Source organism: Diadema setosum, chromosome 20, assembly GCF_964275005.1.
Source record: "Diadema setosum chromosome 20, eeDiaSeto1, whole genome shotgun sequence".
Lineage (NCBI taxonomy): Eukaryota > Metazoa > Echinodermata > Echinoidea > Diadematoida > Diadematidae > Diadema > Diadema setosum.
The window spans coordinates 3,762,081-3,789,520 of record NC_092704.1 but is presented as its reverse complement, the minus strand read 5'-3'; the positions used below and the strand labels follow the sequence as shown (position 1 = coordinate 3,789,520).

Sequence of the window (27,440 nt, the reverse complement as noted above, 5' to 3'; positions counted from 1 at the left end):
TGCTTCAAGTACTGAGATAATATTTGAAATCACCCTAAGAACCACAATACACACAAACACACAAGGGAAAAATATACCTGAATAACATAAAGAATTATGCATATATTACTCAAAAAACATACTAACAAACAAACAAACATGTCAGGTTACCACAAGACATGTGGCAGATAGAAACGTCACCATCAATGAGTATGTCTGAATAATTACAATGAAATGAAACTTTTGGTTACAAGTTATGAATACAATGCACATTTATGCCATGCAAGTAACTTTTTATAACATTATATGCCCTTAAAAATAATAACTTTGCCTAAAGTCTTCTTTCTCTCTGGATATGAGGTATTTAGAGCACTGCACACATCAACATCAGTCACCTTTGTTTTTTAAAGTATAAAAATATCAAAAATATCCTCTGTAACAAATCTTATGTATTTCTCCTAAGAATGTAAAGTGCCTTCATCCTTTTTGTTCTTTCTTTCAAACATCAAGTGAACTACATCAAGTCAATCCATGGAGTTTTTGTCCATTCCACGATACTACTTGTACTACTGCTACTTGGAGGAAAACATCAGAGCTTAGAGTCAATGCCGTGACATGGATCTCTGCCTGATTCAATGTTTTGATGAACTTGTATACCATACACTAAGAAGATCTAGTTTATATCATGGGATTCCGAAGCGGCAGGATACATCCATCAGATATGAGAGCAATTCCAGTCATTTAGGAATCCATAATTTCACAAGTGACTCCAGTGCATGATATATATATATCTCTGTTATATACTCCTCCAACAAATTTTTAAAAGAATATTTTATCAAAGTAAAATATCTTAAATATTGCAGCACAGATGGTTAAATATCAATCAAATACAATCTGCTCCAAGGTACAAGGGGATCTGTCACATGTTTCATCTCACATTCAAACTCTGACTCCTTAAACATGATCATGGCTGGACTAACCCCAGAAACGCACGCATTAAGTTCAGGTACAGGACCAATCAAGGAGGTCTTAAGGTCCGAAAGTACAAACTGGTCAGTCGATCAGAAATACCGTCTACCTGCTTCACTCTGTTTTTTACCAAGACTGATTCAATCTATTCGAACAACTGTAATTCTGAAACTTGGAAACTGAAATCTAATTGCATGAGGCTCTTCTATAAACAACACTGAACAATTTCATTACAGCGTGACCAAACCTGCTTGAAATTGTTTCATGGACTGCCTCTGAAGCTCTAAAGTAGTCATTGATGGTATAGACTTTGAGCTAAGCTTGCAAACTTTAACATTTTGCCCTCCTGCCCCCTTCAAGCTTACTGGAAATGCTTGCTTCAATTGCCAAAACCCCCTAGACTATGACATCTAATTGCACTGCTTGTTCAATTTTGCATTGTGCTTGAAGTAACTTCATATGCAATCTAGGTTACCATACCCAGCACCACAACCCTTGATACACACCCAGCACAAAGTTATATGCCTGATTCACCCCACACGGCCATAAACATGATTATCATGAATAAAAGAAATTTAAGCAGTTGAGATGTTATGTACAATCAACCATGTACATCGTCTTGGTTCTGAGCAACGTTTTGGAGAATCATGCCAGATTCTCCTTGACCACAGCAGAGATACTACCTCCACGCGTAATCACCAGTCACCAGTGATACTGTGGCAATGTCTGGGTCACATAATTTATATCTCTCTTCGTGTGAAAGATAAAGAAATATTTTGGATTGCTACCACTGCCTGATGTACACATCGGTCCACATGGCTCTCTTGTTTCTCAGTTTTCAGATTACAAGCATGTATACACCCAGACCACGGGTGGGACAGAATGGCAAGGTGTCTGGATGAAACAGCCAGTCTAGGATGGGAGCAAGATCAAGATGTGACTTCTGCAGAACAAGCACATCCTTTACCAGGATTGTCCGATCAAGTGGCGGGCTCAAGCATGGCCATTTTTCATGCACGGCGCCAGTTTCTCGAGGTGGAGAAGATGGCCGCGTTTCATGCGGGAGTAGACCATGAAGCAGAGCAGGCCGCAGGCCACGAAACAGATGGACACCATGATGAGGTAGCCATAGGTCTCAGGACAGGGCAGCACGATGACCAGGATGAAATGCAGCATGTCAAAGCTGCATTCCATGGCGCGCTGGACGCCATTAAATACCCCCCTCTCTGTCTCCCTCACCTGTTCCTGGATGAGCTGTGTGGTGACGAGGTCATAAGACCACAGACCTGGATAGCGTACAAACAGAGCACAAGACACACCATGCATTTAAGTTAATTCCTCCACTCATTTCTCCCTAAATCATTTCTCCAGAACAAGCTTGGCTACACAAGGGACTCTTTCCAAATGGCTCCAGAATACATCTGTATCCTATCATTATTCAATGTGTTGCTTAAAGGGACTGTACAGTACTGGTTGAGGTGAGGATTCATGTTTTGAACATTCCTAAGTGAGATAATGAGAAACCTCTTCTGAAATATGAAAGAGCATGTAATTTCAAGAAGGATTCAATTTTTTTTTTGATGAAAATTGGTTTTCAACTGGCTGAGATATCCCAAAAAGTGATAATAATATAAGGCGACAGGAAACACCTTTAATTAGGATCTCTTTGTTTCACCTTGTTTTTGGATATCTCAGCCATTTCAAAACCGATTTTCATCAAATAAACTTGAGATACCCCTTAGAATTGCATGCTCTTTTACATCTCATAGAGTGGTTACTGAATATCTCGCATAACGTTAAAAGATAAATCCTCACCTCAACCAGAACTGTACACGCCCTTTAATTCTTGTTTATACAGCACAGAAAATATCATTGGCACAGACTTTCGAGTGAGTAATCTTTGCTCTAATTTTGCAGTTCATTAAAGATGACTTTCAGTCAACAAGAAGAAAATGGAGAGAGAGAAACAAGGCAGGCTGCTCGTTTAAACTTCCTCAAGTATATCTTTCCCTTCATCTCGAAGATATGACATGAAACCACATTAGAGGCCCTGTTTACCTTTGGAAGCAGTGATTTAAAAAATGTTCAAGATATCACAATTAATGCACACGTGTAGGTCTGCTGTATCACAAAACACCCTACCAGGAACAATTTTTGCAATAAAGCCTAAAATACAAGGAGATATCAGTATTTTTCTCAATAAACCATAACTGCAGACGGTTCAGTCTGGAAACATTTTTATTATAACTATTGTTCACATTTTGTGTATTCAACAATACTTAACATTGATTATACAGATTCAAATTTTACAGTAGTTGTTTCTAACCCTAACTCATATTTCAGAACTATTTTAAAGCACTAATGCTGGGTTTTTGTTTCATCTGCAAATGGTAAATTATGCCTTTAACCTAAAGCAAGGGGCACTGACCGATTCTGGAGAACACAAGACCAGAGAAGAACAACGAGATGGAGATGTACGATGTTTGCTGTTCATCTGATCCGTTGTACTTGCACTGAACCCTGGAGAAGTCCGGTGAGGGTGTGGTGGGAAGGGCACTGCTTGTGACAAACCCCCTTGGAGACACACTCAGTGATGCTGTAGTCAGGGTGAAATTCTGGTCTTGATCTGTTGGAATGGCTGGTTTCAAACGAAGGGTAAAATGGGTTCACAGTCATGTGGATAGGTCCCTAAAAGTGTTAGGTTTACAAATACTCGTTTTGAGAGTCTACTTTGACTAACAACCTTACTGGAAAAGCCGGGTGACAATGAACTTTGGTGTGAATGCATCATGTCCTGCAAAAGAGGTTTACACATCATTAATAGAATTCCCCTACTAATATTCTTTGAAATCATCTGTAAATGAATGGCATGCATTAAAAGTTCTAAAAAGGGGAAGTGGTCGGACAAATAACACCTGTGAACCTCTGCTGCTGATTGATAACTACTCCTGCATACTGATGGCAACATTGTATGTTTACAGCTTTAACCCTATTCTAACTGGGGGGGTCAAATTGACCCCCCCCCCCCTTCGACGTTTCGCGCCACGATTTCGCAACGCGAAAAGGTTTTGCCACGTCGTTTCACGACTTTTTTCATTGAAGTCTCCCGCATATTTTGAGACCAAATTTGCGACATCCAGGTACACCGTTCTGAAGTTACATAATGTTTTGCATATGCATGTCAACCAAAAAACAGCTCAAATTCATGATATCATGTGCAAATCAAATGCAAATTGTGTTTTTTGGTTAAATTGATATAAATTAGATTATTTCAACTTTTAACCATTGAAATTAATCAATTCTAGTGTAGATAAGCCTGAAAAAGTGCCTGCAACAAGTTTTGGCAAAAAAACAATAGAAAACAAAAGGTTGAAAAAACAATAAAATACATAAGAAATTAACAAAACAATAAAAAAGAAAAGAAATTAATTTCAATTGAGCTATTTTTTTTTGCACAAAAATTGTTTGATGTATCTTCAGGAATTCTGACACAAAAATTTAGCAATCCTCCAGTCTTTTTAATGGAGTTATAGGTGAAAATATGATTTCATGCACAAATTTACATAATTAATTTATTAAAAATAGAAGGCAATATTTTTCTATTGTATGACGATGTAATCTTGTAGTTGACATCCAGCTCTATCTTCAGGCAAAATTTCGCGGCAATCGCGCGATCGGCGGCCGAGATCTGAAGGGGGGGTCAAATTGACCCCCCCTCAGTAAAAACTTGGTCTCAAATAGCCCAGTTAGAATAGGGTTAATAACAATCTATTGATTCACAATTTCAAAGGTATTTGTTTGTTGTTAACCCGTTGAAGACGAGTCCCGAGTATACTCGGGCATGCGTCTTTGGGAAATGTGTGCTGTAGCAAAATCAAACAGTCCTCAACAGTCCCTTTCATACATCATTCTAATTAGGTAGAGAATCATAAACCTGCAGTTTTCAGCAGGGCCGGCGCTGTGTTTATAGAAGTGGCCCAGTTTATATTTTTGCAGCCACTTCCGGTTTAATCAGCCGACGAAAAAAGACAAAGAAAAAAAGGCTTAATCGCATCTTTCTGGGTGCCCCAAGTGGTAAGTCCCTATGTATTCCGATGTACGAGTACTATGCAAAAAAGCCCCCCCCCCCCCCCCACCACCTCCCCTCATTGCGCTGACCCTACTTAGACATTACATGAACAAAATCTATAACATGTACAATGATCACTTTTCCATCAATTCTATGAATATTGCTACTGGGAATTTAAAAATATAATAATAATACCTGAAATTAAATACAGTGACTTACCTGATGTAGGGCTGTCCTGGCTGTAGTCATATAACATTGGACTTCCTGGGGCCCAGACGGACCCCAGGCACAGCATGAGGAAGGAGATCTGGATAGAGAGGGAGTACAGCCCAGACCGCTCGAGGCCCACCCGGTTCCTCATGAAGGGAAAGAGCAGGGTGCCCACAATTCCAGAGATGGACCCAAAAGCCTGCACCAGACCAATGGCCCACTCTGGAACGCCCTGGGAGTAGGCATAGCCATTGGTGATGGAGTCGAAGCCCAGCACTGTCATGTACAGGAAGGCCAGGCCCAGTCCTGCCCAGAACTCGTCGTAGGAGTGGTACACTTTCCAGCCTTCAAACATATCCTGGACAATGTTCCAGGACCACAAGACAGCGAAATAAAATTTGATGAAAGAAACAGCACATATATTGTGAAATCAATACCAAATTTAACCCTCTTTGTGCCAGTTTTATTTTATTGTCCATAGGTATGTGTGTGAAGTAGTGTACATTTGACTCACTGGCATGGAATGTGTTAATACATTCTATACACTCTCACACATGTTAGATACTTTTACCTGAAGCTAAAATGATGCTACAGATCGGAGGGCATAGAATACTACATATTATCATCACACATGTGAAATACACATAATAGACATGCTTGTACTTTTTCATCAATTCCCAACAGAAACATGTATTTATCAATTCTGTTCTTACGTATGATTCTTCGATTTCCTGTAATACCAGTCAGACACTTATATTCAGTGGGTCTTTGCTGTGAAGGAAACAAGCTATTAGTTGGGATTTTACTTCAAATATGGAAATTTGAGATGGGAATGTTTTCATGCGGGTCAGTAGCAGACTCAAGAAGACATAAACATCTTATCTAAGTTGCATAGATGATTGCAACATTCACACAATGATTATGAAGTGATGACTTCTGGATCTAATCCTCTACAGTGGACTCCTGTTATAACGAAGTCCTTGGACCCGGCAGTTTTCTTTCGTTATATCAAAATTTCGTTGTAACCAAACAAATAAGCAATAAAAATACATAGAGTGGACAATGTTGCCGCCTGAATTTTGACTTCGTTGTAACCAGAATTTTGATATAACTGTGTTTGTTATAAAGAGAATGCACTGTATCGAAATTTTGTTGTAACCGAACAATTAAACAACAAAAATACATAGAGTGGATAATGTTGCGGCCTGAATGTTTACTTTGTTGTAACCAGAATTTCTTTATAACTGAGTTGGCTATAATGGGAGTACACTGTAATTTTATTGACTTGAACACAAATAAAATGACTGTGTAGTTGCACACCTTTAATTTTGCAACGACTTTGTTGCTCTTTGATTCTGCTGGCTGAGAGGGTGTTTCAGACGGCAGGGGAGTGACGGGGATTTCAGTAAATTCTTTCTCCGGACCGTCCTCCTCGCTCTTGCTCTGTGCTGGAGAGGAGGGCTGGTCGGTGGAAACATCCCTCTCTGGAGACACAGGTTCCGTCATCTCGGAGTACTGGTTCTGCTCAGTCTCCTCATCTTGTCAAGAAAACAGAGGGACAAAGAAAAAAGATGACAAGAATCCAAATATTAGGTGAAGACAGACATTCCAACATGACTGATTACAAGTTGATTTGTGTTATGAGTTCCACTCCATGTGGGTACTCTATGAACTTTTACCCTCAACCCCTGACTATAGAGAACATGGCTATAATAAAATCCTCAAAATGCAATCAGGTAATAATTCAGGTCCCCAAATTATTATCTAACTATTTATCTTTATCTACTTCGATTATAACAAAATTTTTGATGTAGTGAAATGAAACTGCTGATCCCGAGGACTTTATTATAACAGAAGTCGCCTGTACTACAAGTTCTACTTCCAGGGGGTCCAAGACCATTCATTGTTTACATGGCATGCATCAGATCTCCATGTTGATAGCTTATGTTTCTGAATGGTTGATGAGACTTTTACCAGAATTTGAACAGAACTTTGCTCACCTGTATATTTCACGCCACCTTTCATAGCAAGCTCCGGGACATTTCTGTAGACCCTGTGGAGGTTCCAGTACTCAATGGCCATGGAGCCGGCATTCCAGGCTGCGATGAAGATGCCTCCTACCAACATGGAGGCCGACATGATTGCACCGACAGCAATGGGAGCCACAATGTTTACCAGGAGATCAATGCGACGCATGTTGGCATTCAGATCTGTTGGCGAAAAATACATGTACATTTATGTACTTTTAGCTATTAGAGTGATCTGGCAAAAATGTGTGCCAAAGTTAGGGGATAGAGAAAAGATTACTAAGCAAAATGATATTGCAAGGCAAATATGAGCGTGCATTGCTTAAAACGAATGTTGTCATTTAATTACTTATTACACAAACAAAATATTGTCATTTACCGTACAAATTTCATGCTTATCTTCTCTTCATTATAATGTCACTGTCAAGCTCACTTGAGCTTTTGGTCTTCCCATACTTTCTTTCTTTAAACATTGCATTTACTCACTGCTGATACTCGTGTTGAATAGTGCAATTATGTTAGAATTATTTACGATATTAGGACGAGTCCGAGTATACTCGGGCAAGTGTCTATTGGAAGTGCGTGTTGTAGCAAAATCAAACCGTCCTCAACAGGTTAATGTATTGGATGCATACTTTGCAATCTAACATATTTTATTTCTAATTCTCGGAATCTAAAAATCAAATAATCAATGAATCAAATGGAGACACATGCTGTCAAATGTTGTACTGTAAGGGTTAATGGTCAAGTTGACACTTCATACATTTGACTCTCCTATGTAAGGCACACTTAAAAAGGGGAAATTCGGTCAAAATATAAGTCAGTCTGATAAAAAAAATAGTGAAATCTTACGAGTTTACTGGTAAAAATCTGACTGAAATCGGATGAAAAATAATGAAGTTACATGTATGCCATTTTGAAGTCTTGCTAATTTCTGCAAAACAGTTCTTGTACAGTGGATATGAATATGCAAATGAGTGAGCTCACCACGTCATAACCTCACAATTTTCCATTGATAGTGAATAAAAAATGACAAAAATTTAATGTTTCTGTCGTTGAAGTCTGACACATGACATTATTCCTGGTTCAATAGCTTCAGAATAGTGATCAGTGAAATATATCAGGATTTGAGCCTCGAGCATAGCTGCATTTGAATGAAAAACTGGAAATTTCAAAATTTTATGTACAAGCTATATGTGAGGGAATGACATGCTCACTTTGCCATTTGCATATTTATATTGACTGTTCAGAAACTGTTTCCCCCCAAACTTCAAAATGTCATAACTTTATTTTTCACCAGATTTCCATCAAAATTTTACTGTTGAACTCATAATATTTTTTACCCTTTCTTATCAGACTAAGTTATATTTGGACTGGATTTCTCCTTTATCTACTTACTGACTAACACCTCCTTGTCATTTCCTGCGACGACCACGACCCAGTCCTTCTGGATGCAGATCTTCTCTGCCAGCGACGCCAGCGAGGCGATCGTCCCCAGGAGGATGATGATGAGCTGACAGATGATGTAGAGGGCGCCATTCCAGATGGGCAGGATGCCTTCCTTGAGGAGAAGCACGGTGCAGAGGATGCAGGCGTTGATGATGACGGAGCTGTTCTGGATGATCAGCGATGTTCTGGCCGCTGCAAGTTCGTCAAGTATTACCCACGAAATTGTAATCAGTGTCAAGTTCAAAATGCGGGGGTTGATGCAATACTGTGACTACTTGCATATCATACACTCAAATTTATGTCTTCACTGGTGATATACACTTGAATCTATGTCTTCACTGGGGATATACAGTACACTCAAATTTATGTCTTCTCTGGTGATGTACTATCTTGCAAAATGCTTGAAGGAAGAATGGTTGGCATATCATTATCTTTACTAATACCATGTCCTGTACAGGGACTTGAACTACACATACCAAGGTTTCAGTCACACCAAAGTCCTTTAATTGACCATATCATACAGATACCTCAACTGCATATTAAGATTAAAAGTTTATTTACATTCAAATTTAATACTCTTCTGTCACCCTATCATTATTGTGAAGGAGTATTTCCTTCCCCTAGTTAAACTGATTAATGTAACTGTTCATCATTTCAGATAAATCTGCCATTCTAGTTACTGTGTTTACAGCCAAAACATAGTTCACAGAAGCGCTCAAAATTCATCTTCCAAAATTTGGAATGTGCTTGCAATGAATCCAAAGGTTCTAAAAAGAAACTTGTCTGTCTCACGTGATTTGCCACGACAATGAGTTGTTTTTGTGTATTTTGAGATCAAAAGTATAAAATAACAAAATTTGGGGCACCAAACCAAACATTTCCTCCAACTAGATTCATGTAATGTACTTAAAGTTTCTGCATTCACTGTATCCACATCTTTGTTTGGGTATCTCCCTTAACGAATATTGATTGGCAACTTTTCCTTTTTGTCTTGTTGTCCCGTATCTAATGAACTATAATTGTTTGGGTGTTTTCCTTGAATGTTATGTTTATGAAATAATTAATACTACAATGTATGTACTTCTATGATTGTTCTCTGGGTGCAATGTCTCACATCAGGTGAATCTGAGTCTCTGTCACTGATTCTGTGAGCAGTGAAGAATGACATGCAATATATCCTTCGAGTGCAGTGACTGGCTTTACATAGTAATAGTATGAATACAGCATCACAGAATACCAACCCCTAAGCCTCGGCGTCTTGTCCACCCATCTGCCCACAGCTGCTCCAAATAGCAGAGATGAGCCCGACACACACAGGCCGTATACAGCTGTGAGGCGCAGGGATTGTTCCTCTATCTCCACCAGGTACAGGGACACTGCAAAGCTCCACATGCGATCACCCTGGCAACAATAATAGCAATTGTTTTCTACATGTACAGTGCTTTTTCTTTCTTTTTTATCACATTATGCAATGCTGCACACTGGCACTGGTCCAACGGTCCCTGACCAGTAAAAATCACTGTCAGACCAGTACCAGGTAACTTTCTCAGGAATGGACCAGTAATGCATAGAAAAACTGGGTATCTACTGGTCCAACAGACAGGTCGAACCAGTAGAAAAAATGGGTTAGTGTGCAGCCCTGCAATGTGTATGGTATGCCACTCGATCAAAGACCCAGTAACGCAAAGAATGAAGGGTGGCCCGATTGAATTGAATTTCATTTGCAGCCCACCATGGTACATTCTAAAACCACAACTAGCGCAAGTCTGCTAGAATAGAATTGCCCATCAGCGAATACATATGTATGTGCATCAAAGTATACACTCAATCATCAGTGACATTATTTCCATTTGGGAATCTTCAGCAGTGTGTGTCGACACATAGAGATAAGTGACAAATCTGTACACAGTTCTTTCCATGGATTATAATTAAACAAATGTATGTATCGAAGTCAGGCCAGCCTTTCCACCCCATGGTTTTCCCATGCTAACGGGTCTCTAGGGTCCCAGCCTTTCCACTCCATGGTTTTCCCATGCTAACGGGTCTCTAGGGTCCCGGCCTTTCCACTCCATTGTTTTCCCATGCTAACGGGTCTCTAGGGTCCCAGCCTTTCCACCCCATGGTTTTCCCATGCTAACGGGTCTCTAGGGTCCCGGCCTTTCCACCCCATGGTTTTCCCATGCTAACGGGTCTCTAGGGTCCCAGCCTTTCCACCCCATGGTTTTCCCATGCTAACGGTTCTCTAGGGTCCCGGCCTTTCCACCCCATGGTTTTCCCATGCTAACGGGTCTCTAGGGTCCCAGCCTTTCCACTCCATGGTTTTCCCATGCTAACGGGTCTCTAGGGTCCCAGCCTTTCCACCCAATGGTTTTCCCATGCTAACGGGTCTCTAGGGTCCCGGCCTTTCCACTCCATGGTTTTCCCATGCTAACGGGTCTCTAGGGTCCCAGCCTTTCCACTCCATGGTTTTCCCATGCTAACGGGTCTCTAGGGTCCCGGCCTTTCCACTCCATGGTTTTCCCATGCTAACGGGTCTCTAGGGTCCCGGCCTTTCCACTCCATGGTTTTCCCATGCTAACGGGTCTCTAGGGTCCCAGCCTTTCCACCCCATGGTTTTCCCATGCTAACGGGTCTCTAGGGTCCCAGCCTTTCCACTCCATTGTTTTCCCACGCTAACGGGTCTCTAGGGTCCCAGCCTTTCCACCCCATGGTTTTCCCATGCTAACGGGTCTCTAGGGTCCCAGCCTTTCCACCCCATAGTTTTCCCATGCTAACGGGTCTCTAGGGTCCCAGCCTTTCCACTCCATGGTTTTCCAATGCTAACGGGTCTCCAGGGTCCCACACCTGTAAAAAATAATGTGGATCAGCCTGCGCCCCGTCAATTTTTCATATCAATTTTAAGATACTGCTACTAAAATAAATTTGGAAAAGGAAACACACAAAAAAATAAGCTTGTTCTAAACTACTTAGATCTGATTGATGAGTGAATCAATCAGCAAATTGTAACTGATTTGGAGGCTGGACACACCCAAAAGTCATTTTTGTGTATTTCATTGTTTCAGAATTTCTAATGTATTTTTGTTGACTTTTTTGTTTTGTTTTTTTATTTGAAATTGTCACTGACCACTTTTCTAACATAATTGGCATAAGATTAATCAATTAAGGTAATTGATATGACAAAGCACCATTTTCCATTAGAAATGTACACAAAATTGTGCCCTTTTTGGGTGACATGCAGTTACAAAAATGGGCGTGGTTCAGTACATGTGGGCATTGCAAATTTGGTCTCAAGTCACGCAAGACTTGACGTTGAACAGCCTTCTCACATTACAAAATTATTGTGTGACACGACGAGGCATATTTTGCCCCCCCCCCACATGATTCAGTGGATTTTGTGAATTTTATTTCCTTTTTTCTTTTCATTCATTTCTTATAGTCAGAAGAATTAAAAAAATATATATATGTGCATGATATCAACTTTTAACAATCATTTAAATTGCAATCATGTACATTACATATGACCTCTCATGAACATGTGAATTATATTTCTCACCCATGCTGATAAGGCTTGGCTTGTGTAGAGTAGCACAGCATTGCTCATCAACCAGCGGTAGCAGGCAGCGATGCTCCATCGTGGAGATGCTTATTGGTGGAAGTGTAGGGTCAAAGGTCATTGGCAATGAAGACAATGAGGACAATGAAATGTAGGTTGCAAAATAAGCGTCCATGCACTTACATTGCTGGGATTCCTAAATCTGTCAGGTGGAATTGCAAAAATGATTACCGGAATGCAAATTACCCCACCCCCCCCCCCCCCACACACACACACACATAAGCACTAAAACAAAACAAAACAGAACAAAATAGAACAACACAAATTTGACAAAATTTTGCTTTTTCTCTCTAAATCATGATCTCAAATTTGCTAAAAGTGTCACTAATATGTTTGGACAGAGGCTACCTCTTATCATTTGCCATGCTTCTGTGAAATTCTGAAATGAAAGAAAATACTTCAGACACCTTCGAGCCCAGTGAGTAGGTCTTGTTCAGGTAGTAAATCCCTTCATATGCATGAGCTTCATATTCCTCATACACTTTAAATTCAACATTTCTGATCCAAAATCCAGGAATGAGTTTAAGGGTGAATCTGCATGTCACTGAGAAATTCAACAATCTACAAATTTGTACTTGTCTTTGTAGCAGTTACCATGCACATAATCATCTGTTCTTTATTTTTCACTACCTTAGCCTAATCACCACAAAAGCCAATTTATATCAATTTGAAACCAGAACATAAAATACACCCCCCCCCCAAAAAAAAAAAAACAACAAACAAACAAACAAAAAACTAAGCACTCTGAGAGCACAGACCTCTGCCAAGCAGCTCATTTTCACACATACGCATGCTGAATATTGCCCAATTTCCCAATGATATAGAACCCTTGTGTTTACCTCATAAGCTTTCTGCTGCGTGATGCGCGGCGCCTCAAGCAGAGCATGCACTTTAGTGCGCGTATGCAAACCTCAAATAAGCGCAGCTTGAACTCCCAAGTTCATTGACCCTATCTGCCAAAAGATAAAAAATTCTTCAAAACTTCATAAAAATGCCTGGATCACTACCAACATTGAATCATCTGTTCCTTGTGGATAATTATCAACATTTCCTGTAAGTTTCATCCAATCCATTCAACCTTTTGGGTTATTTTGCAAACAGACAAACAAACCTACTGTACACTGGCAAAATCATAACCTCCTTGGACGAGGTAATGTGGTTAATTAAATGAAAAGTGCATGAACCAATCAATCAATCAATGAATTAAATGAATTTATATGAAATGTACACAAAAAATGAAATTACACAAAATATTTAGAAACCTGGTAATCCTATGGTTTATAGAAACATGTTGGCCCATGAAAGTTGTATCTGTTTGTATTTAGAGCTCAAGTATTACAGTTTTGTGTAACCAAACATGGCTAAATGTTTAATACAATAAAGGACAAACCTTTAATAGGGATAACAAACCTTAGGAATAATGTCATTTATTAAAAAAAAAAATGGAAAAAAAATAAAAGAAATTGTAATAACAAACCTTCAGAATAACAAATTTTACCAGTATTTCATTTTGGATGAATAACACAAATTTTCCTCAGAAATGGTGTGTGGCACAGGGAGCGAACAAAGAGCAATTTTTATTTTGAAAATGCAATTTGAAGTAATCATCCACACAGAGACTCTCTGCAAATCGCACAATATGCTCTGACTTGTTTGATTTTGTAAGCAATCTGCACTTGCACATTGTAAAATTGCACATTTGTTTTGTTTTCTTTTGTAAATGGTGCTCATAAATGACTATATTGTAAACATTTTGCTATATCAGTGTTCGTTGTGCACAAATTTTGCACCATACACTTTGATTATGATAATTCTGGGACCTAAAGTTTTACTTTATCATCATGAAATTTCATTATAACTGTGTTTGTTGTAACTACACAGCACTGTATTGCTGCCTTCACTCAAGCCACAACCACATTTGGGCTTTGGTTTCCTTTGAAGTTTGTTTGTCCTAACAAACTTTACTTGCTCATTTATGGCTTCTATCAATGATTTTTTTTGACCTCTTTATCAGGTAGGAACATACATACACAATATATTTTGTATGAGTCTAGGGGCCAAAATCACTGTCCAAACAAATTTAGTAGACTACCTCTTGCAAGGACAGCTATCCACAATGAATGTACAGCTACATGTATACTACCTTGGTATGTATTTAAACTGTGATCTCCCACATTATAGATTACCAATAGAACAAACAACCTAATTGTACCTGTTTCAGTTGCCAGATCATCTCCTTCTCCTCCTCCTCCATCTTCTCCTTCCTTTCCACTATCTCCATTTCCACTCTCTCCAGCATCTTGCCCAGGGAAACCCGGTGTTCCTGCCTGTTCGAGATTAATCGCCTCTACTGTGCCAAGGTCTACCTCCTCCTCCAACTCCTCCTCCCGTTTATTTCCTCCACCTCCCTCCAAGGATGGTCTTTGAGTAACATCTTCAAAATCTTCATCCTCGTCCACGAACCGTGCATATCCAGACATATTCTCTGTTATTTCCTTTCAGTGTGGATTTGGAAATAAAAAGTTCAGTACTTGGCGGCGACAAGTTGTCTTCTATCATTCACTGCATCACCTGATAACAGGTGTCAGAATTAGATACACCCTACTCCAATCACTTCTGCAAAGATCCATAAGCACTCAGTCAGTGTGAGAGTGCAAGGCGTCCTGTTACAGCATGGGAATGCAAGTAGAGATCCCTGTTTATATCATCCTGTAGTAAGTCAGAAAGCAGAGTGTTCTAAAACGGTTTCTGTCATTGTAAGTCATAAGCTCAGCTACCACTTTTATATGAACGTTATGAACAAGTCAGTCAATACAGTGTAGATGCATGCAGACAAAGTTATATGATACAGAGGAGACTAAAGGTTGTGTTGTGGTATACAGCTGTACACTTGTAATAATAATAATAGTCATTCACGAGATACAAATGAACATTCAGCCTGAAAGATAAGCGAAGAGTGTGATGACAGAGAAGTTAGTAGTCCATAACATAAACTTTTGAGTGATCTGTAGAGGTACTCATAGCCACGCAGCTTGCATGTGATGGAAGGGGGGAGGGGTAATTTGTTTTCAATAATCAACCTGGCTATTTCACAAGAAATCAACCAGTCAGTCCATATCTTGCATGCTGAATCTTTATCAAATCAGCAGCACATATTTTTGACTTTCAAAACAGCAGCAATGACACTTTATTACACAGAGAAAGATGACCCTGGGTTTAGAGGTGAGACTATTCATTTAATAGAGAGATAAAACATTGGTGTCTTCAAGTAGACTTTGAACTTTGTGCCTTTGCTTCATTTGTGATATTTACTGTCTGATGAATGGCATTTGATCAAGGATCATGTGATCATCACATGGATGGAGCTGGTGTATTCATATGCGTGTCATCGCTGGAGACGCAAAATGCACCTGTACATAACACTGTCTAGGCATTTGTGATCCCTATGATAAATACTTTTTATGACAGGAATGTGTTTGGTAGCCAATGTTTCTGAATAACTAAAAATAGTGAATAATCTCATCACCATAACACTTGATGAACACAATTTTACACAAACACACAAAAATCATACAACTCTGAAAGATACCTCTAAGGAGGCAATATTGACAAACTTGTGTTTGCACTTCATTCTATGCCTGAATTGATGTAACAACAAATAAGAGATGTCATACGGTCAAGCTTTAAGGACAAAGGTTATTTCAATGGGATTTGTTGCGATATATCTATTTGTCCACTGAATAACTGTTTTCTTTTCTTGTGCCATGAGCATACAAACCAAGGTTCCATCTCTTTACCTGTAACAGAGATGCTAAGTTTGTGAGGTGGCTGGGAGTCGGACCCTGCGAGGGAGTGAAGCAACTAAATGGTGGAGGGTGTGGGAGGGGGGGGGGCAACCCCCCCCCCCCCCCCCACGTTGCAAAGTGCTATTGTATATTTTGGCACTTGCCCAAATGGCCAACAGATTTTCAGATTGCTGCAGAACACTGGCCTGAACATGAATTTTACTTGCCCAATTAAAGAAAGTAAAAAATATATAAAAATTATAGTACAATGTACACTGTAAGTCAATGAATTAATATGACACAATCACTTGAATGAAACAGCACATATTGATACTGGAGTAACAAGCTCTGTTCGATCGAGTGTTGGCATTGGATTACAGCGGCTTCATCATGCATGTGTTTAGAAGTTGCTGAAATGAAATTAAAGTGATTTGCATGACACTATTGACAGACAGTCAATGGGCTTAACATGGATATATTTGTGGGTTTGTAGCTCGGGAAAAAGACAAAAAGTGGTGCTGCAATTTTTTTTTTTCCTTGCCCAACTCAGACAAGTATTTTTTTTTTTCTCATTGTTTCAAAACACTTGTCTGGCTTTGATTTTCAGTTTCCCCAGGCAATCGGCATATTGGGCAAATGCTTGTTTAGCACCTCAATCTATTACTTGGGTCAGTTGAAAGGTTGTAATGTTACTGAACTTCCTCTCACATTCCCACGAAGACAGAGACCTATAAAACCATTACAAAATGGCATTTTTCTTTTTCTTTTTCTTTTTTTGTCTGAGCAAACAGACTCATGATCGTGGAAGCATGAAAATAATGGAAAATGGTAAAGAAACTTGAAATTGCACACCATGATATTAATACATTTTATCAGAAAGACCCCATCTAGGATCTCCCCCCCCCCCCCTAATTTTTCCATAACATTTTCACTGCTCCATCAGACCAAGGAGGTACCTATGGAGATACCTCCTTGATCAGACTACACCGTCTTTGTACTACAATGTACTAGCTTACGCACGGATACGTGCACTCATGCCTGCCTGCCTGAGTCCATGCACTCACACAGTCCCACAAACACGCACATTGCTAGTGGTGGCGTGAACAGGCAGGATCGGAGTAACGTTAGGGGTACGAGTACATAACAATACAGTCAATAAGCCTCAACAACTTGACGCACCGTGCGTGGGTAAATGAAAAGCTAGTCTTGAGAGAGCTCGGATTATTAATGGCTTTGTATCGTATCAGCGTGTGCCGCTCTAGAGTCGCGGGCGGGAGCAACGGCAATGCCTAAAAAAGACAGCCTCACCTCACAGCTCACAGACCTAAAAAATGCCTAATAAAATGTAACCAGCGCTCTAATAACGTTAAGTTGTTACTCGTCGCACCAGGCCGGCCACCGGCACGGCTAAGCGCCTCGCGCGGCCACCACGGTGCCGAGATGCTAGCACAGAGATGAGATTGAGCCGCGGCTACGAGCTACGCCAAAACTACAAAAGTTCTATTCTTCACATAAGGACAGCTGTACTCTGCCTAGGCTAGAGATCAGTGGAGTTAACAGTATAATACACAATTAAACGAAGATACTTACCTAAATAAAAGGGAAGGTAGAGTCCCACCAGTAAGGTAAGGACCAGAGAAACATAATTTTGCAGGATTACGATTGCGATCGGGACCGCCACTACTCCTGGTACTCTGCTGCAGCTAGCTATTTGAGGGCCTAGCTGTACTGTGTATATGTTACACGTACTAGCGATACGATATCGGTAGGTTGCGCTACCCGGTAGTCGCCGATGGTGGCGTACAAGCAAGTACGTCGATGTGCTTGTAGAAAGGGCACGTCCAGTGCCCAGCCAGGGCTTGGGCCAAAATAGAATGAAGGGGCATGGATGATCATGATCACATGCACTCGGCGCAGTTTTGGAGACAATTCAGGGGGGTGTTTCATGAACGTTTGTCGGCGCCGACAACTTGAATCACCATAGTAACAGTCAGTGACCAGAGCATCTCAGCCAATCAAAACCAAGGATTTTGCTGAAATTGGTCAGCGCCGACAGTTGTCGGCACTGACAAGCGTTGATGAAATACCCCCCAGATCGATTTGAAGATTCCCTCACCCCCCCCCCCCCCCCGGGGAGGCGATATTTTCCCAGGATGGGAAAGGCATTTATTTGTCTTGGTGACTTGGATAGAGAATAACTATCAAGTCTTTGACTTTATTACTCTCTTAAGCCTGACGGAATAAACCGTTACACGCGGGAAAGGGGGGGGGGGGAGGCCGCGCGAGCACAGTCAGATGAAACAAATAAAAAAGTGTTCTTTTATCTAATTAGCTATGCAATAGTGAGTAGCAATAAAATGTTTTGCATTGTTTTGTTTTGTTTTGTTTTGTTTTGTTTTGTTTTGTTGGGGTTTTTTTGCCTTGTTTTGTTTTGTTTTGTTTTGTTTTGTTTTGTTTTGCCTTGTTTTGTTTTGTTTTGTTTTGTTTTGTTTTGTTTTGTTTTGTTTTGTTTTGTTTTGTTTTGTTTTGCCTTGTTTTGTTTTGTTCCACCCCGATTCAGAAGGAAAAAAATGGGCAATAAAGTGGCATGTGTACCACAAATGCATATAATGAAGGCACTCCCTATCAACCTTTTCTATAAAGTAAGATTAGGCCTATATTGTCCAAATTTTTCACCTTAAGTCACATGGTGCACCACATCTTGGGATTTCAATTCTGAACGTAAATGCTATTGAAAATCTCAGGGAGGGGATAGATCCCACACCCTTCCCCTCTCTGCCCCTTTCCCTAGCCTCATTTACACTTTACTGATTGACAAAAAAAAAAACAAAAAATCTGAATAATTTTAAGAGCACAAGCTAAACTTCTCACTTCAATTCCAAAAACTCAACCTCACGGAGGCCTACTGGGGGAATATCCCCTTTGAATCCTTTCCTAGCTCAGTTCCACTTCATAGGTCTATCAGTACATTTTTTTTTGACAATTTCCCAGTTATTTCCATATATATGCGTGCACGAGATACAGAATATCAATTTCGGTTTAAGATGATTAAAGAGGTTAATTCCCTTTAAGTAAAACTCAAACTCTCCCAAACGCTCCCAAATGTTGATGGATCAGTGAATGCAAAAATATTAGAACATTTTGGTGAAGTTTGAGGGAAATCTGACAATCCGTTCACAAGTTATATGGGAATTTCAGCATTCGCTAAAGGGGAAATCCAGTCTAAATATAAGTTAGTCTGATAGAAACTTCAGTAGAATATTTTGTTACGAATACGGTAAAATTCTGATCGAAATCGGGTGAAAAATAAGGAAGTTATGGCATTTTGAAATTTGGCTAATTTTTAGTAAATAGTTCTTGAACGGTCAATATGAATAATCATGCGAATGGCAAAGTGAGCATGTCCCCTCCCATCTTGCATTGTAGGGGCCTACTGATAAAATTTTGAAATCTTCCCGTTTTTCATTGAAACGCAATTATGCCCGAGGCTTAAAGTCCTGGTATATCTCACTGATCACTGTTCTGGTGTTATCAACCAGGAATAATATCATGTTTCAGAGTTCAATGACAGAAACATTGAATTTTTGTATTTTGTATTTTTTTTTATTTTTTTTTGTACACGATCACTGGGAAATTGTGAGGCATGGTTACTTCACCTATTTGCATACTCATATCTTTGCTTTGCTTTTTAAGTGGGACCCTCCATTTCCATTCTAATCTTTGTATTAGGTATATACCTTAGAAACGAAATTCTGTTGTTACTCGTGACCACTTGTACGTTTTCTTTGAAATTGTTATAGATTTGTTCTGTAAATGTATTGTATATATTTTTTCTGTTTATTCAATGGAAATGGAAATAAAATTGAATTGAATTGAATTGAATTGAATATCCACTGTAAGAACTGTTTAGCAGAAATTTAGCACAGGCTTCAAAATGTCGTATAGCAAGTTTCTTATTTTTCATTTAATTTCAGTCATTTTTTTTTTTTTTTTACCGTTGAACTAAGATTTTATTCCTTTGTATCAGACTAACATTTTTGACTGGATTCCACCTTTAAATGCATGCATGCGCATCGTCACAATCAACAGATACAATACTCTCGTATCCGGTCCTCTCGAGCGTAATTCAGACGTGGTGTACCATAACGAAAATATACATAATGCTTATCAGGGGCGGATCCAGGAATTCTGTAAAGAGGGGCGCCTTTACAAAATCAAAGGGGGCGCATGCCCCCCCCCCCCATTTTTTATTTCTTTTATTTCTTTTATTTCTTCTGTTTTAACAAAAATAAAAATAAAATAAAGGGGGCGCGCGCCCGGTGCGCTCCCATGGCCCTGCATGGATCCGCCACTTTCAGGAAGTTGTGTGTTCATGAAATGACCGGCTTTAACTACCTCTGACGTTAACGATGAAGACGCCTCTCGATCCAGCCTTTAATAGCTTGATTTCATCAATCAAAACATGCAGCATAATGCCTTCGGCTACCGTGTCCCTGGATTTAGGCCTAGTATATTACCTAGACATTTTTCTGATCCAGGAATCGATTACACTAAATGAATACTATATTTATTTGTAATTTCTATTCTATGGTAACCTGCCATGCGTCTTCAATGCAATTCTGTCAAAACTATGCATGTTTTTCATTCTATTTCTGAGTCACAGGGCCTACTGCTGTTAGACAATATCTAACCTTCCTTTAACACACAAGCACTCAGCCCGCTGGTTGGCCTTTACACAGCATGCTCTTAATCACTCATTGCGAAGTATTTAATATAGGAATTGCACAACAATTTGAACAATGGTATACATGAATGCAGTCTATATAGTGGAACATAAAAAAAAACGATTAAAAAAAAATCTTGCAAAGGGGCTTTGGGTAGTACTTCCTAAGAGGGAATTCCAACTTTGAATAAGGATGTGTCTTTATTAAAACTATACACGCCTAGCTGCACTGCATCCTCAGTGTTAATGTTGTGTTTTTTTTTCTTCTCCTTTTCAGTTGATCTCCGTGTTGGTAAATTTGATCATAATTTGTATTTTATCATAATGGACCCCCCCCCCCCGAAACATACTGTACGTTGTGCTTCTAGGGGCCCATCATGACCATTATCTGTACTTTTTATTTACTGTCATGTTACAAACAGACATGACTGTCTGTATGACACATATAGGTCAAGGGACAATAATTATTATTCATTCATCACATCAAAATGCTATCCACACTGTTTATAATTGAGGGGGTCGGTGCAACATAGTGCTAACCCACACACTATAGTCATTTCGAGATAATCGCTTTTGAAAGTTTGAAAAAATCCATAAATCAGGTTAATGACTCGAGAAGACCATTTTTTCCTATACGAACCTTTATACTCAAGATTGAATAGTTTCTTGAGGAAATTTACTACATTAATATTTCAATGGATTCGAGAGGATTTTTCAAATCCCATTTCGAATTTGTGGCTTAGCACTTTATTGCAGCCAATTCATCATGTTACAAATATTCTTTATTCTGTGAAAACTCACAAAATACCTCTTTGCTGAAAATGGAAAATTAATGTAAGATTTGAGTTTCCCTCCTCTGTGACACGAATTTAAAACAAGTTATCTATATATATATATATTTTTTACCAGTCTATATTGCTTATATAGATGTGAAAGACATACTATGCATATATACATACGCGCACAGGATCACCCAGGTACATTCAAAGACATCTTGAAATATGCATATTTTATATATAGCAATTCAAGTTTTAAAAAGACAAAGCATTCACTGTCATAGAAGTAATATAATTTGTCGGGGGGGGGGTATGTCTCACCGAGGACTGTACATCTTCCGTATATAATACCTGAAGGCAGGAAAAGGGTTCCTTCTTCAGCATCATGTGTAACGCATAGCATTTTTAGTATCTATAGATCAGAGAAAATAATCAAGTAAAAGGCTATCAACATTATTCCAGAGATTATTATGTTCTTTGATAAAGGGAGTAAAATACCATATTATACATTAAAACCTTGTTAGGGTATAGATTTTTTTTTATTGTTTAGGGAATCATAATCATCACGTATAGTACTCTACAATCTTAGAACGATTTTTTTTTTTAGTGTTGTATGAGGATGACGTACAGGACTCAATGAATGCCCCTCTATATTCATTGTTAAATGCAGCTCTGTGAAACTATGCAGGAAAGTTCTTGTCACAAAATAAATGAATAACTCCTAATGACAAAATTTCCACCGAAAAGAACAATTCCAAAAATGGGAAAAGAATCTCTGTAGAAGTCTGAACATTAAAATATTTTATATTTCGATCTACCATATATGCTGGAATACAATGTGATGAATAAAACCAAAATAGATAGCTGACAATGTACCTATATACCCAGTTGGTGTATGATACATACATTTTACCCATTTGTTGATGCACGTTTTCAGACCACATTTGGATCAGAAAGATCATTTAGGAAAAATAAATTTGTTCTCATGTCAAAGCTGTTACGATGACAAAATCATTAATACATGAAAAACTGAAAATATACGCTTTCAATAGTTTCATCAATCACAAATCTCCAAATGAATTCTCAGAAGGAAACTTTCTTTTTGTAAAGTAATCTTGAAAACAACCAAGTGAAAAATAACTCTGAAATTTGCAACAGAATACAGCAATGACATTTTTATCTCCAACAGGGAGACTTCTTCATAAAAATGCATGATAAATGCTGAGTTTAAAGGGTACAATTCAGTAGTGGAAAAAAGGGAGCTATTTACTTAAAATCAAATTACGACTTTAAACAAAAAAACATTATAAATACTTATATCAGAATTGATGCTTTAGATTCCGTTTTAATTGCTTTCAACGTCTATTGATTTAAATTGAGAAACTGTAGAGGTATCCACAACGTGGAACTTTGAATTTTATACGACAGCGTTATATTTTATCCAGATTTGAAAAAAAAAAGTTTGCATTTTTATCATTAAAGCCTGTATACCCTTTCAAAGGATGTTAAACATAATATTATGTAAGTATTATTGTGTCTCTGTCATGTAGGAAAATACATGGAAGCATTGCTGCATTGACAGCGGTGGGGATTGTTTTTGAAATTTGAGGTAAATTGATCAATACATCTGTATTTACTCTATAAAAAAAAATCGAGTGAAAATATTCACTCTTAACAGAGTAAATACAAAAAAGAGTGAATTCAGAGTGAAATTGGATTGAATTTTGAGTGAAAATGTTCATTTTCACTCGTTTTGGAGTGACCTCAGGGTGTGCGAGTGATTCCATGAGGTCACTCCAAAATGAGTGAAAATGAACATTTTCACTAAAAATTCACTCCAATTTTACTCTAAATTCACTCTTTCTGTATTCATTCAGAGTGAATATTTTCACTCGATTTTTTTAGAGAGTAAAATTCCATTTTTGTCATGCATTTTCTACTGTCAATAGCTACAATAACCCCCCAAAATATGGCTGTGAAAGCATAGCAACATTGCATTTTATGTATAGACACAGTTACAAATCAATTAATGGCAATTTCAAATTATGTTCCATACTGATCTATAACACTGTAAGATTTACTTGGAGATAAAACTAGACCTATAAGGCACACATCCAAATATCCAGCTATCCGTATTTTTTTTTTTTTTTTTTTGCCCATAACGTTTATCACACTTGGAGCAGAAAAAAAAATCACTTACAGACAATACACTTATTACAATAAGCCATTTCGATGATAAAATCACACATATCCAAATGAAGATCTAGATTTCCTGCATGTTTCATCAGATATTCAATTAAGTGTACCAATTAATTTTAACAAAGGAAGCTTTCCTCAAATTTGAAGTGAAATGGCATCATGAGTAAAGTGCTAACCCACTAATGAAACTTTCCGGTGATGATACAGACTATACTAGTATGTTCACGTTGATTAATCTTCTTATTGGTCACAAAGGCACAATGCTATATAATGCTCCTAAAATGATTGTGGATATTTTCCTGTTAATAAAAACTGGCGAAAAATGTCACGATCAGGCCACTAATAGAGCTTAGCATTAAAATAGTGCTAACCGAACAGTAAAAAAAATCAGCAAAAATTACTCATTAAATGTTTAAAATTTATAATTATCTCATCGGATGGATCTCCACTTTCATAACTTCCAGAAGAGTACAGGTTATCAATGATGAATCAGATCCATTCATTTTTTCAGATGAAAAAGTTCGCTCACTGTTCACCTAACAAGTTAGACTTTTCAGACATCCTTCTGTCTGCATGCTGCCATGGTGGTCGCCATCTTGAATTCCTGTTTATAAGATGTGATTATTTTTCGGGGCAAAAAAAAAGTGTCTGCATTAAATAGACCCACTTATTGATCGAATTTCAATATGACATTTTTATGGATTATAGAGCAGTGATTCAGGATGGTGAAAATGCATGTACTGTAACTCATTTTTCACAAAAGTGTGGGTTAACACTATATTGCACCGTCCCCCTCAATTGTTACTTTTTGGTATTGAATTTCTCCAAATTGTTTTCATTTTTATGTTTAGCGCCATGTTCGATGAGCAGCATTTTGCTATAAACATACGAGCTTCAACCAGCTGGGAGGTGGGACGACAATAACCTCGACCCAACATTCCCCAGTGACTGGTGGGGAGGAGAAAAGTCTCTTTGCCCTGACCCTGTTCACCTTGTGTGTGATTTACGTTTGCGAAACGCATTTTATACGCAATGCAGTGTACAATGAAGAAAACAGTGCGCCGTAAGGATAAGCATGTACAGTTTACCCTTCGTGTTCTAATTCACTGAACGTATAAATCTTTAGTGTGTGCGCGGACGTACGTACGGATAGTGTGTGAGCGACGTACGTATTGATTGGCAAGATGGCGGCCGTCACAAGAGAAGGTAATAACAAGGCAAATATTACGCCTAGATTATTCGTGTAATACAGTGCTCAAGTCGCAATGATATGCTTGTTTTTGATCATCAAGTGATAGTGAACATGTGGTTATGTACAGAAATGAAAATTGAAGTGTTGGTTGACATTTCATGTCGTATTTATGACGGGTTGCCACGATGTCGATGGGACCATGTCGATGGACTCGAGTGGTTTGGCTTTACTACGTTTGTGTAACACGCAAATGATTCTAATGACATACTAATGTACAGTGTACTGTAGTCGTGCGTACGGCCATCATACGGCTACGGAGTATAGTAGCCCTACTACATATCGACCACCCTTATTGAAACCGACCGCGTATAATTCGCGCACTGAACACTTAGTACGCACTTCTCTGCGCGCAGAGCACATAAAAATGGATTGGCTTTGAATGTAGATTAGGATTGTGTGGGAAAACGCGATAATTCACTGTTCATTAATGGTTTTAATCAAGGACAAAATTTCGAATGAATATTTTCACCGAATCGTAATGACAGCACAATGTAATGTCTATGGAAGTTTCTAAAAGGCTTCTAAAAAGCTTCGTACAACACGGTGTTCAATACAACTCGGTTTGCGTGCATTGTCAATGCAAAATCAGCGGTCGATCCTAAAAACGCGATTTACCGCGGGGAGCTGAAACGAGGCCACGCAAGTTCGTCGGCGATATTTTTGCACTGAAACTTCGAATCGAAAAGGGAACAACGGCATTTGATAGAGCTGGATTTTCTCAATCACGTAGGTCAAGTTTTTTAGGTGAATTTCAGTGTTAAATATTCTTATCAAGCAAATAAACATTAGGCGGTCGATTAGTAGTAGGTCCAACCCTACTTGCTAATGGAATGGCTGTGCTACTGCTAGTGAGAGTGAATTACTAATTAGTGTGGTTGTAAAATGTATGTAGTATGATGCCTAAATAAATAAATTCCAGTTTATTGGCTTTAACTTCTTTCTTAAACTCAAAGCAATATGTGAAAACCTTTTACCTGGGTTTTTCTTCTCTTTAAATCCTCAAAAAAATGATGATGAATGGTCGCACACGTTCTCACGGCAGTGCAAAATACCATCTCAATTCACAATGCAATTGAATTGCTTGAATCGGGATCACGCAGGAGAATGTAGCGATCCCAACACCGCACCGCGATACAGCAAGGTTTTTTATGATATTTTTAAAGAGACTTTTTTTCCTCTTTCTGTCGGCCTGTATACAGTAATACCGGCTGTATAGGCCAGCAGGCGCATGCGCGCAGAGAGGCTCCCCAGAGCATCTTATATTTGTTGTTTAATGTGATGTTTGTGAATTGTGTGTGTATGCATCCCCTTATCTTAGAACCCCCTAGCCCTATCTTTATTTCTTCCTATTTTTCCTTTCATTTTTTAAGTATCTACAATCCAACCTCTCCTGTCTGGCCTCACTTTATCCGAATGCAATCTCGGCTTGGAATGGGGGAGTTAAGACTCGAACAAAATTCCTACATGTTGTGTTTACAGATATTCAGATTTACAGTACGCATAATATTCATAAAGTGTCTAGACACCCTGACATTCATTATGTAACCTCATTATGTAACCTCTGTGTATTAGCATGCATGTGCCTCAGGTGTCAGCATACATTCCAATACCCCACCTATTGAAACTGTTCTTATATACATGAGTGCATGTCTGGAGACAGACAGTTCTGCAATAAACACCCGAGACGTTAACTGCCACGCCTTTTCTGTTCCTTCCTTATTTGCAGTCCTAAGTTTTGTTACTTGTAACCCACGATACAACATAATTTCTGGCGACGAGGATGAAGCTGTTTCACTTATAACTGTTGAATTTCATTCCTGACTTCAGTTCAGTTCTAGCCAAAATGTCTTCGATACCTCCACCCTCATTTTTCTTACAACACCCTGGTAACCCACCGACTCCTTGGCCATTATGGAAGCAGCAGTTTGAAAACTATTTATTGGCATCAGGGAGTGATACATTTCAGCCCGAGAGGAAAAAGGCGCTTCTGTTACATTGCTTAGGAGCAGAGGGACAGAGAATCTTCTACTCTTTGAACACTGGTACGGCGTCTGCGTCAGAGCCACGCCTTACTGGAAATGCGTATCAGACAGCATTAACAGCAATTGAAGCTTACTTTGTTCCTCGCATCAATGTGGTCGCTGAGAGGTACAGATTCAGACGACGCAGGCAGAGGGCTGATGAGACTGTTGCGCAGTACGTTACAGCCTTAGAGGAATTGGTCAAACATTGCGCTTTTGGGGACTTGAAAGACGAAATGATTCGTGACCAGGTTGTGGAAGCATGTGTTAACCCCCGTATACGTGAAAGATTATTACTTGAACCCGATCTGACACTACAGAAAGTCCTCGACTGCAGTAGATGCATCGAAGATGCACAGCGAGATTCC

General features: G+C 39.0%; 2 protein-coding genes across 2 annotated transcripts in view; one reads left to right on the top strand and one right to left on the bottom strand.

Annotated features, from left to right (window-relative positions):
• Positions 1-1,307: 1,307 nt before the first annotated feature.
• On the bottom strand, positions 1,308-14,560 carry LOC140244019 (ferroportin-like). Its single transcript, XM_072323671.1, has 9 exons — positions 14,529-14,560; positions 12,257-12,345; positions 9,945-10,104; positions 8,653-8,895; positions 7,228-7,437; positions 6,548-6,765; positions 5,249-5,585; positions 3,377-3,586; positions 1,308-2,234 (listed from the first exon to the last, which is right to left on the bottom strand). The coding sequence occupies exons 2-9, from the start codon at positions 12,302-12,304 to the stop codon at positions 1,942-1,944; spliced, it is 1,719 nt and encodes a 572-aa protein (XP_072179772.1). The 5' UTR covers positions 12,305-12,345; positions 14,529-14,560; the 3' UTR covers positions 1,308-1,941.
• Positions 14,561-24,983: 10,423 nt separating this feature from the next.
• Positions 24,984-27,440, top strand: part of LOC140243262 (splicing factor 3B subunit 1-like) — a 43,305-nt gene continuing 40,848 nt past the window's right edge. The window contains exon 1 of the mRNA XM_072322931.1: positions 24,984-25,005. Coding sequence (XP_072179032.1) covers positions 24,984-25,005 — 22 coding nt within the window. The remainder of the gene's footprint in view (positions 25,006-27,440) is intronic.

Excerpts from the sequence above, each read along its gene's own strand:
- LOC140244019 (XM_072323671.1), bottom strand. The coding sequence starts at position 12,304 with ATGAGCAATGCTGTGCTACTCTACACAAGCCAAGCCTTATCAGCATGG. Across the intron at positions 6,766-7,227 it reads AGGTGGCGTGAAATATACAG|ATGAGGAGACTGAGCAGAAC; the intron begins GTGAGCAAAGTT and ends TTTCTTGACAAG. Across the intron at positions 3,587-5,248 it reads ATATGACTACAGCCAGGACA|CCATTCCAACAGATCAAGAC; the intron begins GCCCTACATCAG and ends GTTTGAAACCAG.